We start from the raw sequence: 16476 nt of genomic DNA, 5'->3' as shown, positions 1-16476 counted from the left end.
TCATGATTTTTGCCTACGGCATTTATGGTATTGTGAAATTCCCGAAAGCGAGAGTGCTTTATGACATACTGGAGTCTGCCATGTGACTGCTGAATGCTATCAAGTAACCTGTTATATGCACATGCAAATATCAGAAGTGTGGCTTGATGTAATTGCATTTATATAGCGCTGACTACCCCTGGCGAGGCCTCAAAGCGCTTTTTCAGCGAGTAGCACGCCACTCCGTAACCCATAAAGAATTAGTGTTGAATTAGTATAGTGAAATATGAAAGTAATTTGAGTGGTAGTTAGGTTAGTCAGTTATTTGGATTCAGAAGGATAGCAGAGGGATAGAAGAGGGAAAAAAGTTCGCATTTATATAGCGCTTGCAACCACTGATGGGGAGTTGAAGTGCTTCTTTCGGGGAAAAGCATGCTACTCCGGAACCCATAAAGGATTAGTGCTGAATTAGTATAGTGAAATATGAAAGTAATCTGAGTGGTGGATATTAGTCAGTTGTTTGGATTGAAAAGGATAGCAGAAGAATAGAAGAGGGAAAAAAGGTTTGCATTTTTATAGCGCTTGTTACCCCTAATGGGATGTTGAAGCACTTTCTTGGCGAGTAGCACTGTACTCCGGAACCCATAAGGATTAGTGGTGAATTAGTATAGTGAAATATGAAAGTAATTTGAGTGATGGATATTAGTCAGTTATTTGGATTGAGAAGGATAGCGGCACAATAGAAGAGGGGAAAGAGGTTTGCATTTATATAGTGCTTGTTACCCCTGATGGGGTGTTGAAGTGATTTTTTGGCCGGAACCCATTAAAGCAGGGGTCTCCAAACCGGTCCTGGAGGGCCGGATCATGCCAGATTTTTCAAATAACTACATGTATCTCAATTGGGATACCCCAAAAATCTGGCATGGCTCCGGCCCTCCAGGACCTGTTTGGAGACCCCTGCATTAAAGCATTAGTGTTGAATTAGTATAATGAAATATGAAAGTAATTTGAGTGGTTGATATGTTAGTCAGTTATTTGGATTGAGAAGGGTAGCAGAGGGATAGAAGAGGGACAGAGGTTTGCATATATATATATATATATAGCGATTGTTACTGCTGAAGGGGTGTTGAAGCGATTTTTCATCGAGTAGCACTCTATTCCGGAACCCATAAAGGATTAGTGGTGAATTAGTATAGTGAAATATGAAAGTAATTTGAGTGGTGGATATTAGTCAGTTATTTGTATTGAGAAGGATAGTGGAGGGGTAGAAGAGGGAAAAAAGGTTTGCACTTATATAGTGCTTGCAACCCCTAATGAGGATTTGAAGAGCTTTTTCGGCGAGTACCTCGCTACTCTGGAACCCATAAAGGATTAGTGGTGAATTAGTATAGTGAAATATGAAATTTCAGAAGTGGACAAGCTAGTCTATTGTTTAGATTGAAAAGGATAGTGGAGGGATAGAAGTGTGAAGGATTTAGACTTTTTTTGTTTTGTTTAGAGGTCATAGCGGTAGTGGGAGCCTTGAGATGAGTAAAAAGGGATGTGGAGGGGAAGAGCTTAGAAAGGCTTATTTTGAGGGATCAGTATAGTAAAAGAGGTGTCAGATGGTGCAAGGAGGGGTAGAGTAGAGGCGAAACTGTCGAAAAAGTATATAGTGTTATTATTGTTCTTTTAATATTGATATTACCATCATCATCATTACTGTTTGTATTACTATTAAGATTCTGAAGAGCTTTCTTGAGTAGTTGTTGGTATCTGTAACATCCTGTATGGAGAGAACATACTTTTATCTCAACATAAGGCAAGTTTCTACCACCTTTTAAACAGGCTGTGACCAAAACACACATATGGACTTTTCAGACACCATCACAGGGGCAAGTGAGCTAGTAAGGGTTATGAAACATCATCTGTTCTGGATGGCCAAAAATCTCATCAGCAGAGGCTTCACCACTGAGGTCTAAGCGTTGTTCCAACAGCAGATTGCGTTAGCTCAGTGACATACATCTTCATTAACTACCTGTTGAGAGAGGTTCAGGATCCTGACCATCCAGCGCCGGTACCAGGTTCCAGTGTCTGACTGAATCTCCACAAGCTCATCGTCCTGCTTAATTGTCTTTATCTGGGTCACCTGAAAGGAAGATTCCAGAATTTTAGAGAAATGCTGAGGCTCTCTTTATTTATCTATATGATTTGTAACAAAACAGAAATGTCCTTTGTAGCATTCATGGCTTTTGTACACTACATATGTAGTGGTTGAGACCAATCCAGGACAGAAGAAAACTTCTATTTTTTTATAAAAATCAATTTTTATTAATTTGAAAACAGGAATACAATATGCCAACGTTATTTGCATATATCAATGTTCAAAGTAATCAATGTGCATTCACAATTAGTCAGCTGTGTTAATTTTGCATTAGTATCATCAGGCTGCAGATGGCAGGGCCTGTTAATGAGCATTGCTCTGCCCAATTTATGACCTAGGCTGGGGTATAGAGGGGAAGAACTGAAGCACTGATGTATTTAACTCTAAAACAAAAGTCCTTGCCAACTCAATATTGGAGTGTGAGAACAAAATTATGTTTCTGAATGCTTTTAAATGGGAGAAAATTAAAAAGAAAAGTTACCTTAATGATTAAGTCAACTCGTCGCCTTCTTCACGGAAACCTGGACCAGGCCCTCCTCGACCCCTGACATTGCCATCCCAGATGGGTACAAGATCCAAAGGAAGGACCACCCCAACTACCCGGGAGCAGGCATCGCCATTGCGCACAGAAACTCCCTCCGCCTCACTGCCTCCAGCGCAATCTTTTCCGCCGCCGAGCCCCTGCATTTCCAGGTCCAGCCCAGCCCCAACTCCACTCTCTGCGGGACCCTCACCTACAGATCCCCCGGCCCCCGAGCACTCTTCGCCGACACCGTTACCGACCTCATCGCACCCCACGCCATCGCTGGCATGGACTTCATACTCACCGGAGACCTAAACTTCCACCTCGACAACCTCAGCGACCCCAACTTTGCCGCCCTTTGGGACAACCTCGCCAACATCGTACTGAAACAACTCGTCACCACACCGACCCACAAGGCAGGACACACTCTCAACCCCATCTTTGCTGGAGGTAGCAGCGTTCACTTCATCCACACCACGCAGCCCCCCTGGACCGACCAACACTGTACATTTTCTCGTCAACAAACCCAAGCCACCAGAACCTGCTCCACACCCCCGCGTAGGAACTGGAGCAGAGTAACCGAGGAACTCCTCAACTCCACCCTCAACTGCAACACCCCCTCCGCTGCAACTGACACCAACCTCGCGGCCATGGAATTCTACACTTTGGATCGCAAGCTGCGCAGACAAGCTTGCCGCGCTGCCCAACCCCGACAAGCAATGCCTCACGAAAGCCGCCTGGTTCACCACCGATCTCCAAGAAGCCAGAAGCAACTGCAGACACCTGGAGAAGAACTGGAGAAACAGCAAGACTCCTGAAAACTACACCACCTACAAGGGCGCTATGACAGAATACCACCAACGCATCAGACCCACCAAAAGGACTTCATCAACAACAGAATCCTTGCTAACTCCAGCAACTCCAAGGAACTTTTCTGCGTCATCCAGAAATTCACCAAGCCCTGCAGCGAAGCCACGGACATCACCCCCTTCCAGGACCTCTGCGACAAAGTCGGATCCTACTTCCAACAGAAGATAAAGAACCTCTATGAAAACTTCAACGACCACACGCCTTACACCGCAGTCTGCCCGCCCTGCGGCAACGCCAGACAGACCAACATCTCAGCATGGACACTGATCAAGACTGAGGAGACTGCCATGACCATGAAAGGCATCTACACCAGGCTCCCCGCAGACCCCTGCCCATCCCCACATATACCACAGAGCCGCCTCCACCATCGCACCTGTGTTACAACGCACCATCAACACCACCTTCGAGAGCGGTTCCTTCCCCGACAACTGGAAACGCTCAGAAGTCAGGCTCCTTCTCAAGAAGCCTTCAGCAGACCCAACGGACCTCAAGAACTACCGGCCCATCTCACTCCTCCTTTTTGCAGCAAAAGTCACTGAGAAGACCGTCAACGCAGAACTGACAAGGTTCATCGAAGACAATGCCATCCTCGACCCTTCTCAATCAGGATTCCGAAGCAACCACAGCACAGAGACTGCCCTACTCATCGCTACCGATGACATCTGCACCCTCCTCGACCATGGCCACACTGCAGCCCTGATTCTATTTGACCTGTCTGCAGCTTTCGACACCGTCTCCCACCACACACTCACAGCCCTCTTCAACATCTACATGGCTCCCCTTGGCGCCATTGTCCAACAGCATGGCCTCAGCATAGTGTCCTACGCTGACGACACCCAGCTCATCCTCTCCCTCCCCAAGAACCCTACCACCACCAGGCTCAACTTCCAGGAAGGAATGCAGGACGTCGCAGCCTGGATTAGCAACAGCTGCCTCAAACTCAACTCGGATGATACAGAAGTCCTCGTCCTCGGAACCACCCCTTCGGCATGGAACAACACCTGGTGGCCCACCGTCCTCGGCAGCCCTCTGACCCCCACGGACCATGGCAAGAACCTCGTCATCGTACTCAACTCCTCCCTCTCCAAGAATTGGCAGGTCAATGCCGTCACCTCCAGCTGCCTCAACACCCTCCGGATCCTCCGTAAGACCTTCAAATGGATCCCCCCCACCCCGAGGCAAGGAAGACAGTCATCCACACACTTATTACCAGCAGGCTGGACTACGGAAACACCCTCAATGCTGGCATCAACAACTCTCTACTCCGCACGCTCCAGACAATACAGAACACTGCTGCCAGACTCGTCCTCTGCCTCCCTCGACACAAACACATCAGCCAACACCTACGCAATCTCCACTGGCTCCCCGTCGAGAAAAGAGTCACCTTCAAGATACTCACCTATGCCTACAAATGTCTACACAACACCAGACCCCAATACCTCAACGACAGAATCACCCTCCACGTACGGAAAAAAAACCTCCACTCCACCAACCTTCTCCCCACCCAAACCCTGCACATCCGCAGAGCCGGAGCAGGGAGAAGATCCTTCTCCTACATCGCGGCCAAATACTGGAACGAGCTCCCCACCAACATCAGACATGCCCCCTCCCTGAACACCTTCAGGAAGGCTCTGAAAACCTGGCTCTTCGACTGAAACGGGACAGCTGACCCCCCCCCCCCCCCACCCCCACCCCACCCACGCCTTGAGACCCTCACGGTTGAGTAGTGCGCTTATAATTCCCCTGATTGATTGATTTACATTTTCTCCCATTTCAAAGTGTTTTTCATTTCACTGTGCCATAAGTATAACTGAAAAAGACAGTCATTTTTTAAGAGGGAGGAATTTAAAGTGCAGGAAAATGTTCCATACTTGAACATTTTTTCAGAACATTTTTCTGCACTTTAAATTTCTCCCATTGGAAAAAACTGTTGTATGTTTGTGTTATACATGTAACTGTGCCACATATGGTGAAGGGCATGTCCTCTGCCAACAGTTCATATGACACAGACTCTCAGTCACCCATACACATATATCCCAATCATATGCACGCATGTTCATACATCCGCAACAACCACGCTCTCACTGACACACATGCCAGCCCTGTCATAGTGCCCCGAGTCAAAGTCTTTTTTTCAGACCATAGTATGTGGCTCTATGGACATTAGGTGTGGGGGGTATCTTGTAACAATGCACTAGATGTTAAGCCTTCATTACCTCACAGTGATTTTCACTGATCAGAAGTAGGTCCCACTACAGGAAAGGTTGGAGATCTCTGGTATAGAACATCCCTAACCCAAGAACGATGCAAACACAAAGACAGGCCTTTTTTCTACTTAACTGAAATGACAATTTACCCTTTCAACTAACCTAAAACTTTACTTTCTCTAGCTAAAGAAATTGTTCTGTGTAGTATGAACGCCTTTCCACTTTATCTATCACTGAGGAAGAGGAATATGATATTGACTAGTGCTCATTTTGAATTTCTCCAATTGTTGTGTCTGTGGATTAGTAGATTGATTGGGTTCTGCTTATATTTCATTGTTTTGAATGTATTGCCTTATTTGTACATCTTAAAGTCAATTTACAGTAGGAAAAAAAATGCACTTTATTAACTGTGCACAATAAGACTGAAATAAAAAAAATAAGGCCTAATCTCCTTTGGATATTAAAGTTAACTGTAATTTTGTAATGATCACAAACTGAATGTTAGTTCCGAATCAAACTCCTTTATTGCTAGGAAAGTACTGGTGATCAAGTAGGATTTTTACCATGAATTGAAGATATTTATATGAGTGAGTTCTATGATCCATTTACAGTTTGGAGTAAATTGTACTCCATCACAAATGTGGCAAAATGCCCCTCTGTCTAACTTGACAGTCCACATGCTCTATTCAGAGTCTGGTGAACCCTCATGCTTCTGCCGGCAGAGACCCTTCTGGATCCCCCAGCAGAAACCTCACACCAGCAGATTTGAGGCCCACCATCTTAGCACCTTAACAGACCATCCTATTTAAGGAGAAGTTCTGAGGTAATCTTATTCTGTTGAAGACCTAGCAGTCCCGACCAAAAAAATAAAATAAACCTCGCACCCTGGGAGGGAACTCCCAGGGTGTCAGGGTCATTTATTTTTTGTTTTACGAAAGCAAGCTCCTCCTTTCGGAGTGTGTTCTTGTAAAACAAAAAAGGTTGGTGAGCGGCCCCATGAAACATGAAGGCTCCTTGGCAAACTTTCAATGCCTTCAGAGGTACCTGCAATGTAATGGTTTCTATGAAGGCATAGAGACCTCTGCCGCACAGGCTGAGATCTCTAAATATGGGGGGCTGTTTTCCTCCAGGGCAGCAGAGTAGATTCATCTGCTTGCCCAGCTGCAATAGAGTACAGCCCACTAGGGTCTAAGTGACTTGAATACAAACTTATTAGATCTGCCCTCATTCAGATCTTCCTCCATATGACGTGGAAGGTTCATGATCAGAAAACGCCGAATTGGAAGCACGCTACATCTGTGCCCACGAGACTCCCACAAACTTGCCAACCTCGAAAGACTTTGCGCTTTACAAAAGCATTTCACTAGTAAAGCTAGTCTAACAACTGTGCCTATCTCTCAGTTGGTCAAGAGCCTTGAGACCTTAGCAATATAAGCCAAAAACCATAACTAACAAACAAATAATTTATATTATTGTATGGAATCCCATTTAAACCTTGAGGTAACCCTGCAAAACATTTCCACAGACAGTCACTAGTTGAAGCAAACTATAAACAGGCACATTTAAGTTTTGCTAAAATACAGATTAATTGCTGAATGTAAATAGAGATTTTGCATTTATAAGATTATGTTCAATTACATCATCCCAAATCTTGAATTATCAGATTGTGACTAGTATTGTACAGGGTGAGGAGTCATACTACTTAAGCTTTAATATCAACGTGCACGTATATCAACTCCACAGTATCGACAACTACAAGGTAAACATTTATGGAGTGATTATTTTGAAATTCCCAAAGAGGAATTTTAGGAAAACCACCTTGGAGAACAAGACTAAAATATACAATGTATACAAAATATAAGGTATGCTCAATTAACTTCCACAAACATACAAGATGAACAGTCAAGAATTTGACTTTAAAAAACTGCTGAATCAGAAATTAAAAATTAGTCCAGGGAGGAGGTGCTGAAAGGGACAACAACTTACCGAAAAGACTCTTTCAGGATGGCCTTTGGCCCTCATATTGGTGTCATGGACTTGTTTCAGCACCATCCAGGCCTCGTCATGCTTCCCGTTCTGGAAAAGAGAGCAATTCAAGAGACTGTTAACAACTTGTGTGAGCGGATAGGGACAAACAGCATTATGTATGGTACGGAAACTAATTGACTTCTTGCGATGGTTGGATTGCCAATACCGGAAATTCTTAGGATGACAACCTCAGTCTTGGCCAAACACCTACACTTACTTTTGAATAACCAATAGGTTTAGTTTTGTGCCTGCTGACTGACACAAGAACAAAAAAAAAGAAAAATTGCAAAATAATAAACATTGGCCAGGTCAGAATTTGGGAACTACTAGTACAACTAGTATTTTCTAATGATTCTAATTCAAAATGATTTTGCTGCTAGGTGTGACTTATTTCTGTAGTAATCCCCACTCAATACTGAATTTATCAAGGCTAAAATAATACACAGACAAAGTATAAATTATGAGAGGACAGGTTGGGCAAAGAATCCAGCAGTGCTTTCAGGCTATGAGACTAATGTGATGGCACCCCGCCATGAATTCATACACATGTCTGTTCTGGATTTAAGAGTGCATTGAAAACCAGGTCTGGAAAAGCCATTTTACCATGGAATAATTGACATGTATTTGTATGCCACCATATAGTCTCTTCTGACGTGTCTTTGCTAGCCCAGCAACATATGAGTATAGTGCTCACATTTGGCACTCTGCCTAGATAGTAGTAAATGAAAAAGATTTCAAACCTAAGCTATCAAATTCATTAATGGAAAAAATAGACATGAGTTGTTGTGAGAGATTCCCCAAGTTTGGGAAGTTCTGCAAAGAGAACAGTGGTTTGGGAGGATGTTTGATTGCTCTGTGTATCAATTAAGAGTTCATATCAGGGGCCATCTTTGCCCCTCAATTATTTTGTACAGATTATTAAAAACAGCACAATGGCTTATCAATGGAGTCAATGTCCATGGGATGTCAGTTCCTTTGGTATTATCAGAGATCATATGATATCTCTTACACTATAAACATAGCTTTGGTGAAATTATATCACTATGTGGAACTTGGGAATATGGTGTGGCTTCAAAGGTGCCTGTATGATAAGGGACATGAGCTGCTCAAGAAAGGGTTGTTTCAGAACATACTCCCAGTGCGATGGATCTCGGTATTAGCGACAACATCTGTTGTGATTTGGCCACCGTTACCATCATTCCAATAACACTTGTACAGTTGTGGCAGTGTAAGCAAGTGAACCACCACCTTGGTGAGAATCACTCCTAAACTGAATGTGAGAAGAAATTAATAATGTTTTATTCTAAACAGAACAATATACTCTTATTAGAGATATATGAGTGCGTCAAAACTGCACGCCCCCAGATCTAACCAATGAAAGAATCCCCCCCCCCTGTGTTTTCTCCAAGTAGTGCTCCTTAGAAAAGGTGAGCCGTTCATTTTCTGGCATGCTTACCTCCAGGAAGAAGCGTGGGCTCTCCGGCATAGTGGTGAGGGCACCAATCGCGAAAACAGAGGGGAACGCGCAGACCAGCACAAAGACACGCCAGCTGTGAAACTGGTACGCTGAGCCCATCTGGAAACTCCATCCTGTGGCAGAGAAACAATTATATGATTAAAGAGGGGGTCAATGCACCATTGAGTGGATACAGGGGACCTAACAGGTAAACAGATGATCTTGCCCTGGTGCAAAGGACAGGGGGGAAACAGGTGTTGTGGGCTGAACTGACGAGGAATCAGATTTACTGGCAGGAAGATTTCTCATAGGACTCAATGGCTCCTACAATTTGTATCAGAGCAGAGGTACGAAATGTATAGTGTATAGAGTGCTTAATTTGTACCAGTGTTTGAAGATGGTGGACACCACCACTAAACATTGATGCCATGCTTTATTTTTCATAATCAGATTTCAGCCAAGGCAGAGAAAGACAGAAAAGAGAGAAAAAAGAAGGTTTATAAAGAGAAGCCTTGGCTTTAGACCATTGCACTTATTGTTCCTTTTTTGTTTGCAAATTAAGGGCTGTGCCTATGCCTCTTGGTCTGCAATGCTGATTACAGGTGGGATCATTTCTGACAACGTATAAATTAGGATCTTTCGAAAAGGAGGCATTTCTTCACAAACCAAGAACAAGCAGATAAATACACATTTTTGCATGAGATATAGGCTGAACATCTCTCACATCCTCCTGTTAAGCTGTATGGCAAATGTTTTAATGTTTGAAATTTTTATTTTCTGAAGTCTAACCCTGTAGAAAGAAATCAGAAAAATTACAACCATTGAGCAGAAGCTTGACCACCTCCTTGACCTGTCCCATGGGTCCCAGAGAGCAGTCTTCCATGCTTTCCATACCTCGTGAGGTGCCTTCAGGTGAGGATGAAGGCTACATGCTTGAAAGGGAACTCCTTGGTGGTCATGGTGTTCTCAAGATCATTGAGTGAGGGGGTTGTGACACTGGAAGACACGCTTTTTCAAAGGTTGTTGCGCAATTTGGTCAATGGAGTAAGTCAGGATTGAAGCTTGCTTTACTTGTTTCCAGAGCTGACAACGTAAACTCTACGACACCCAAAGTACTGTGATAGGAGGCGAGCCTCTGGGCTACTACTGGCTGCCAGGAGTATGATCGTCACCATGAGATGTGGAGCCCGCCTTGTGTCTGCTGATTATGTCCAGAGACCCGTACAGCCAAGACACATCACTGCGAACTGGTGTCAGGTGTGCCCTGTATTTGGGTGTTCTTTTCTCATGATGGCACAACTACCCTACAGATGCATATTCCTTAGGATATCTTTGCCTGCTCTGGACTTCTTTTTTGTTGTATGCCTCATTTGAACAATATCATGACCGCCCAAAGAAGTGCATATTCCCTGGGCTAGCACTGCCTGCAATGGGCCCAGATGCTTTAGCCGTACAGTGTGTACCATTCAGATGCTCTTACACAGAAAAATATATTAAACTATCACTGCATGCACCGGACTCCGGCTTAGAGCAGGCAAAATACCATTGCCTGATCTGGATTAATGGATTATGATGTGTCCTCTTTTGGATAATGTCAATGCTGTTAACTGCCATTGCATGCTCTTGACTCCAGTGCCGCCCCCACCCCCACCCCCAATTAGGGTGGAGGAGCGCCCCCCTGCTGCTAGTGCAGCAAAAGTAAAAAATAAAATGGTAATAAAACGAATTACCATTTTATTTTTCACTGCTCCAGCCTGAGCAGTGTTTGGGACGAGGAATTGCTTCTGAATGACAGCAGAGGAGTGGTGCTCACTCCACCAGATTACACTGCGTATGTCACTTTGGCCGGCCATCTTGCAATGGCCAGCCAGACATGCATAGTGTAAACCTCTCCACCTAGCTGTCTCGGATAGCTGGGTGGAGAGCAGGCCCAGGATCCTGGAGCATCGAGGCAGCCCGCTGCAGCCAATCCTGGCACAGCTCTCATGCTGCTCATCTGCAGCATGAGAGCAGCATTGGGAATTGCAAAAGTGGGATGCCTGAGGCTCCATGAGGTGCCGTCGCACTGACTCAAGAAGAAAACACGACGAGGGAAATACGGGTTTGTACAGTTTTTATGTTTTTGTAATGATCTTTTTGCCTCCCACTGAGTTTGTCTCTCTATTCCCCCGATGCCTCTCCAGTGTTGAGGGTCACCACCCGCCACTGCTTGACTCATAATCCTGGCATATAATTCTGCTATTGTCATGGCTGCCCAGATACACAGGCATGTTCATGGGCTAACATTGCATGCACTGGTCTCTAGCTTACCATTTGTCCCTTTCTGATGATGGTGATTTTATGACATGCCATACATAGGCATATAATATAGACTACCATTGCCGGCTTTTAATTTATGGATTAACGTGTATCCCATTCTGATGATGCCATGGCTACCCATACACAGACATATTCTGTATACTACCATCACCTCTGTGGACACGTTGCTTATCCTTTCTCCAGCCCAACAGGAAACAGAAACATGATGGCTAGAATGCTTGAATTAATCTCAGGCCACTGGTACTCAGTCCATGCCAAATTCCTGCTCTGTTTTTTGCTCACTTGGTCACAACAGGCAAGGACCAATCATATACAAGCCAGTGTCGACCATTATCTGATAGAAACAGATCAGTTCAAATGGATTGACATCCTCTAAGACTAATTCAAGATTTCCTCCCTGGAGTGGAAACAAGCATCCTAGGACCGGTTTCGGGGCATCAACCCTCATCAGCCAAGCTAGCTTGAATCCAGTAGCACAGTGAGCACGGGACCCACTTCTGGGCATACCCTTACCACTTAGGGCGACAAAAACAAAAAAGAACAGATGATGGATGGAATGCTAAACGAATCAAAAATTCACACCCAGTCACAGATCTGGGTTTAATCCATTGCTTCTTTGCAGGACCGGACTGGAAACACAAACCAGCCCTGACAATTCAGCTGGACCAGCCCCGAGGAAGGTGGGGGGTCGCTAGTGTGAAGCACTGCTGCTGCTTTTGTTACAGGGGGCCGATATTGCAACACTGCTGCAAAACCGCCCCCTCTGAAACAAAAGCGGCCACCACCACTCCAAAACTGCCCCCCATCCTTCCAGCCCACCAGGAAAATGCCCGATGCCCCCTACGGCCAGCCGCCCCACTGTTTGCTCCCCAGGCTACCCCAGTTTGGATCCAGCCATAAGCAAAACAATCTTGACTCAGTTCTTCATGGAAACAGTCCAGCCCACATGTCAAAAAGATCTTTTGCATATGTAAAACCCAATGGAAATAGTGTTGGCCATCTTAGAAAGATATAAACAAAACAAACAAAAAATGACCCCAGTGTCATTTTGTAGGCACACACGCGTGGTGACACATGCGTACGCATATGTCGTCACATGAGCTTGCCTGTCTACATCATCGCTTCCTTTATTTTTATTTTCCCGAACCTGCACCACATCAACACAAAGCATTCGCAAAGCTAATAGGTTAAAAAAGGCCGGCTGGTTTTGCCAATCGTTCATAGATAAAAAATCACTGGGGGGGGGGGGGGTGACGAAAAAGGCGAAAATATGTGTTTTAAACACATATTTTTGCTATTTTGTGAAGCCGGGGGTGACAAGAAATTTTTCGCACTGGGTACCACCTGACCTTGCTACGCCACTGGGTCAGAGTTGACTGCAACAGGAGCACTGACCCACTCCACTGTGCACTTTTTGGCCAAAGGCAGGAAAGATAGAGGCACCGCAGAAAGAAATGGAGGCATGAAGGTAATATATGTTTATCGTGGCTGTTCATTCCTTTATACGTTTAACCTTTAAAATGTGTTGTTCGTAATCCACAGCTGGACCACATTATTGTCGCATTACCCCGACAATCTGGTCTCCACTCTCTGCAGAAGAACGTGTTTTCCATTCCACTTCGTATTACAGCAGCATCGCCGCTAATTGAAGGTTTGGCATTTTGTTTCTTACATATGCCGCCATGCTGGCCCCTACCTCCCTTTCTCATTTAATTGTTGTCGCTGTATGTCTCAGCTCCCAGCTCTCCTTTCCCATCAGGCCGCCTTCTTTTTTCCAGCCCCGAGGGCTTGAGCTGCAGCAGCGACAGCGGCGCCTGCCTCGTGCCGGCGCCATTTCTGCTGACTTGGTTGAAATGGCGGGACTTCAATCCTTGTGAGACCCGAGCAGCGGAAGGGGATGTAGGCGTAAAATCTGTCATGTTGTATAAATTCTGATGATACAGGGAATGCGCAATGTATTGGAATGTTTGTACGATTGACTGTTTTTAAGGTTTCAGTTTTGGGATTTTTCAATGTACACGCGCACGTAAAAACACACGCACAGCAGCGCAATTTAGGCCCCACCCTTACATGTCCCCCAAGCGCACATTTTATGTGTATTTGACAATATAGACAGTGTGTCTAACTTTATTAATGTGAAGTGAAGCATTTAAATGTACTGCTGAAGTGCATTCATTGTAGAAGATTAGAAACTCATGAAAACGTGTTCATATTATTGTTTAGCTTAACCATGAAGGATTGTAGTTTTCATTTACATTTGCACTTATGTCTCAAGTCATATTGCATTTACTTGTAAGCACATTGTATATGTAACCATGAATGCATTTATTCACGTTTGTACTTACTTTCGACGTTTTATGTGCATCTATAAAATATAATACATCTATAATGTATTTGAAGTGCACATTGAAATGCTTGACTAAAGTTAGCATGACTAAAGGCCTTAAGTTTGAAAGACATTTTGCTTGCTCTGCTTATTCCTTCTTTTGCAGGTGCATTCTCATGATTTCATAGCTAGAGAAAGGAGTATTGCTGGGGCGTGGCCTATATGCAGGCTCTCCAAGGACTTCAAGGGGGTAGTTGTTCTCTCTACTCTACACCGCCCTGCACTTTAGCGCTTAAGCACACACAAGATCTGCTTCCGGACCTGGGGACAGTGCCATGGGCTGGGACAGTGGAACTTCGGGGCAGACCAAAATGGACCAATACTGGCCCCATTAGGGAGAAGAGGGGAACTTCGGATGGCTCCCCTGGGGCTGACACCCCGGTGACTGGTAACCCTGCATCTCTCATTCTACAAGCTATCCACGAATCCAAGATATCACTAGTGACCAAAATAGGGCGAGTAGGAGCGGAGATGTCCCTACTCCGCCAAGACTCCGAAAGGCGGTTGAGATGGTCTTGAAAGCCAAAGAAAGGATGTCTACCCTGGAAGACACCATTAAACACCTCTCGTCTGAGGTAATCTGCCTAACCCGGGATTCAAAAATCATGCACAATGACGTGGAGGATTCCAAAAACAAGTCCAAGGGCAATAATCTCCATTTTATTGGGTTGCTGGAGGTCTCCCAGGGCCAGTCACCCGAACACTTCTTAGAACATGGGCTTCAGATCTGGCTAGACTCTTCCAGGCTATCCAACTGTTTCGTCACTGCACTGGTGCTTCGCTCCCTTGCACAAAGGCACCCCCGTAGCACCACTGAGACCCCTCATAGCATGCTTTCTGACTTATAAGGATCAAGATGCCATCCTGAAAGGTGGGCGCCTCACAAAAGACCTACCTTTCCAATCGGGGCGCATCCTGATCTTCCAGGACTATACCCATATGGTACAATCCCAGCGTAATTCCTTTGACCAAGTTAAAGCCAAATTGTGGTCGCTCCTGTATCCCGCTAAGCTGCTAGTGGTTCACCAGTCCAAGACACTCTTCTTTGACTCCCCAAAAGAGGCATGGACCTGGCTCACAGAGCAGCAACCAATTGTTCCCAATCCACCTGTTCTATAGGGCAATTCAAGATCTCCTCACGCATTCACCCTGGAAGCTGAAAAACCAAAGAGTAAACGCCAGCGCCAGAGATCGAGAAAGCGACCAGTGGGACAAAGTGAAATGGATCTTACCTCAGAGTCGGAGGGAGAAAAGGGGCCTCGAACAGAACACAACACCCCGACTTCTCACCGTGGCTATGGCATATTCACCAACTGGCCCTGGAGTAATTTTCCATGTTTAAGATTATGGCACTTTCAGCACACCAGCCCTGTGGTATCCTATTACGGTATTATTCCATAGCAATTTTAGAAGTGGCTTAGGGAGGTTTCCGGACCTGCATTAATACATCTTACCCCCCCACTGTTGAATAGTTTGTTCTATAGTATGTTGGGAATGGGAAACAGATGCTTCTTCTGGGTGGGAAGTATAGTGAGGGGGGAGTTGTGGGAAAGGGGAACATTGTATGTGTTTATGCTCAGTTTGTACTGCGTTATTTTGCCTTTCCTTTATTCTGGATGAATAAAGGGCTGATGTCCCCCATAGAGGGCTCCCTCCTATTGGCCTTTACCACAAGGAACCTTCCCACCAACACTATCAAGTATTCCCGAGCCAAACCTCGCTGAGTACCAATTATTTCCACTGACCCTACCATGTCTCAATCTTTCATGATGTGGAATGTCAGCGGCCTATTGAACTGTATTAAGAGAGGAGCTGTCTTTCAATTTCTTCAACAGCACTCCCCAAATTTAGTGTTAGTATAGAAAACACCTACATGGCACCAACTGTCAAATCCTTGCTCACAGGGGATGTGACAGGGTGTTCTATACGGGTTATGCTAGGGGCTCCAGAGGGGTAGCCATCCTCCTGTACAAATCCCTCCCAATGGCCATAACCAAAGTCATGGAAGATACCCACAGTATATATACCCTGCTGGAGGGCACAGTGGAGGCCGCTATGTACAATATTTTAAGTATATACAACCCCCTCCAATGCATGAGATCATGCTGAAAGTTCTTCGGGACCTAGTGGCTGCACTCCCACAGGGGCTGACGAAATTAGGGGGACACTCCCGGACGTAGTCAGGGTTTAATGGATTGGTCGAAAGGACTTGGCTTCAGTGATGCCTGGTGAGTGTGGCACCCAGGGGACCTCAGCTTTACCAACACTTCGGTTTGCCCACGGTTCACTATCCCACATTATTTGTTCTTATCAGCCGCTGATCTCTTTCAGAGCACTGGATCCCAGATCCTGCTTCGGGGGATATTAGATCATGCACGGGTTCTACTAAGTTTTGACATGTCCCCCAGAGGCAACTGCCCTATATGGCGCCTCAATGCCTGGTTCTGCTTGGGGGGAACAAGGGTTCTGTTGATTCTACCAGGACCTTATGGAAAGCGAGCAAGGCCTATATGAGGGGCATGACTCACTCCTACATCATAGGGGTTGACCGTGAAAAACACAGCC

The 16476-nt window shown here is 45.2% G+C and overlaps 1 protein-coding gene across 1 annotated transcript in view; it reads right to left on the bottom strand.

The window, feature by feature from the left end:
• The window catches only part of SV2A (synaptic vesicle glycoprotein 2A), a 308096-nt gene that overhangs the window by 45022 nt on the left and 246598 nt on the right, over window positions 1-16476 (bottom strand). Inside the window, exons 5-7 of the mRNA XM_086945381.1 lie at window positions 9207-9340; window positions 7709-7798; window positions 1997-2107 (exon numbers count right to left, since the gene is read on the bottom strand). Coding sequence (XP_086801507.1) covers window positions 1997-2107; window positions 7709-7798; window positions 9207-9340 — 335 coding nt within the window. The remainder of the gene's footprint in view (window positions 1-1996; window positions 2108-7708; window positions 7799-9206; window positions 9341-16476) is intronic.

Source organism: Lissotriton vulgaris, chromosome 12 (genome assembly GCF_964263255.1).
Source record: "Lissotriton vulgaris chromosome 12, aLisVul1.2, whole genome shotgun sequence".
NCBI lineage: Eukaryota > Metazoa > Chordata > Amphibia > Caudata > Salamandridae > Lissotriton > Lissotriton vulgaris.
This window is presented reverse-complemented; position numbering and strand designations above follow the sequence as displayed.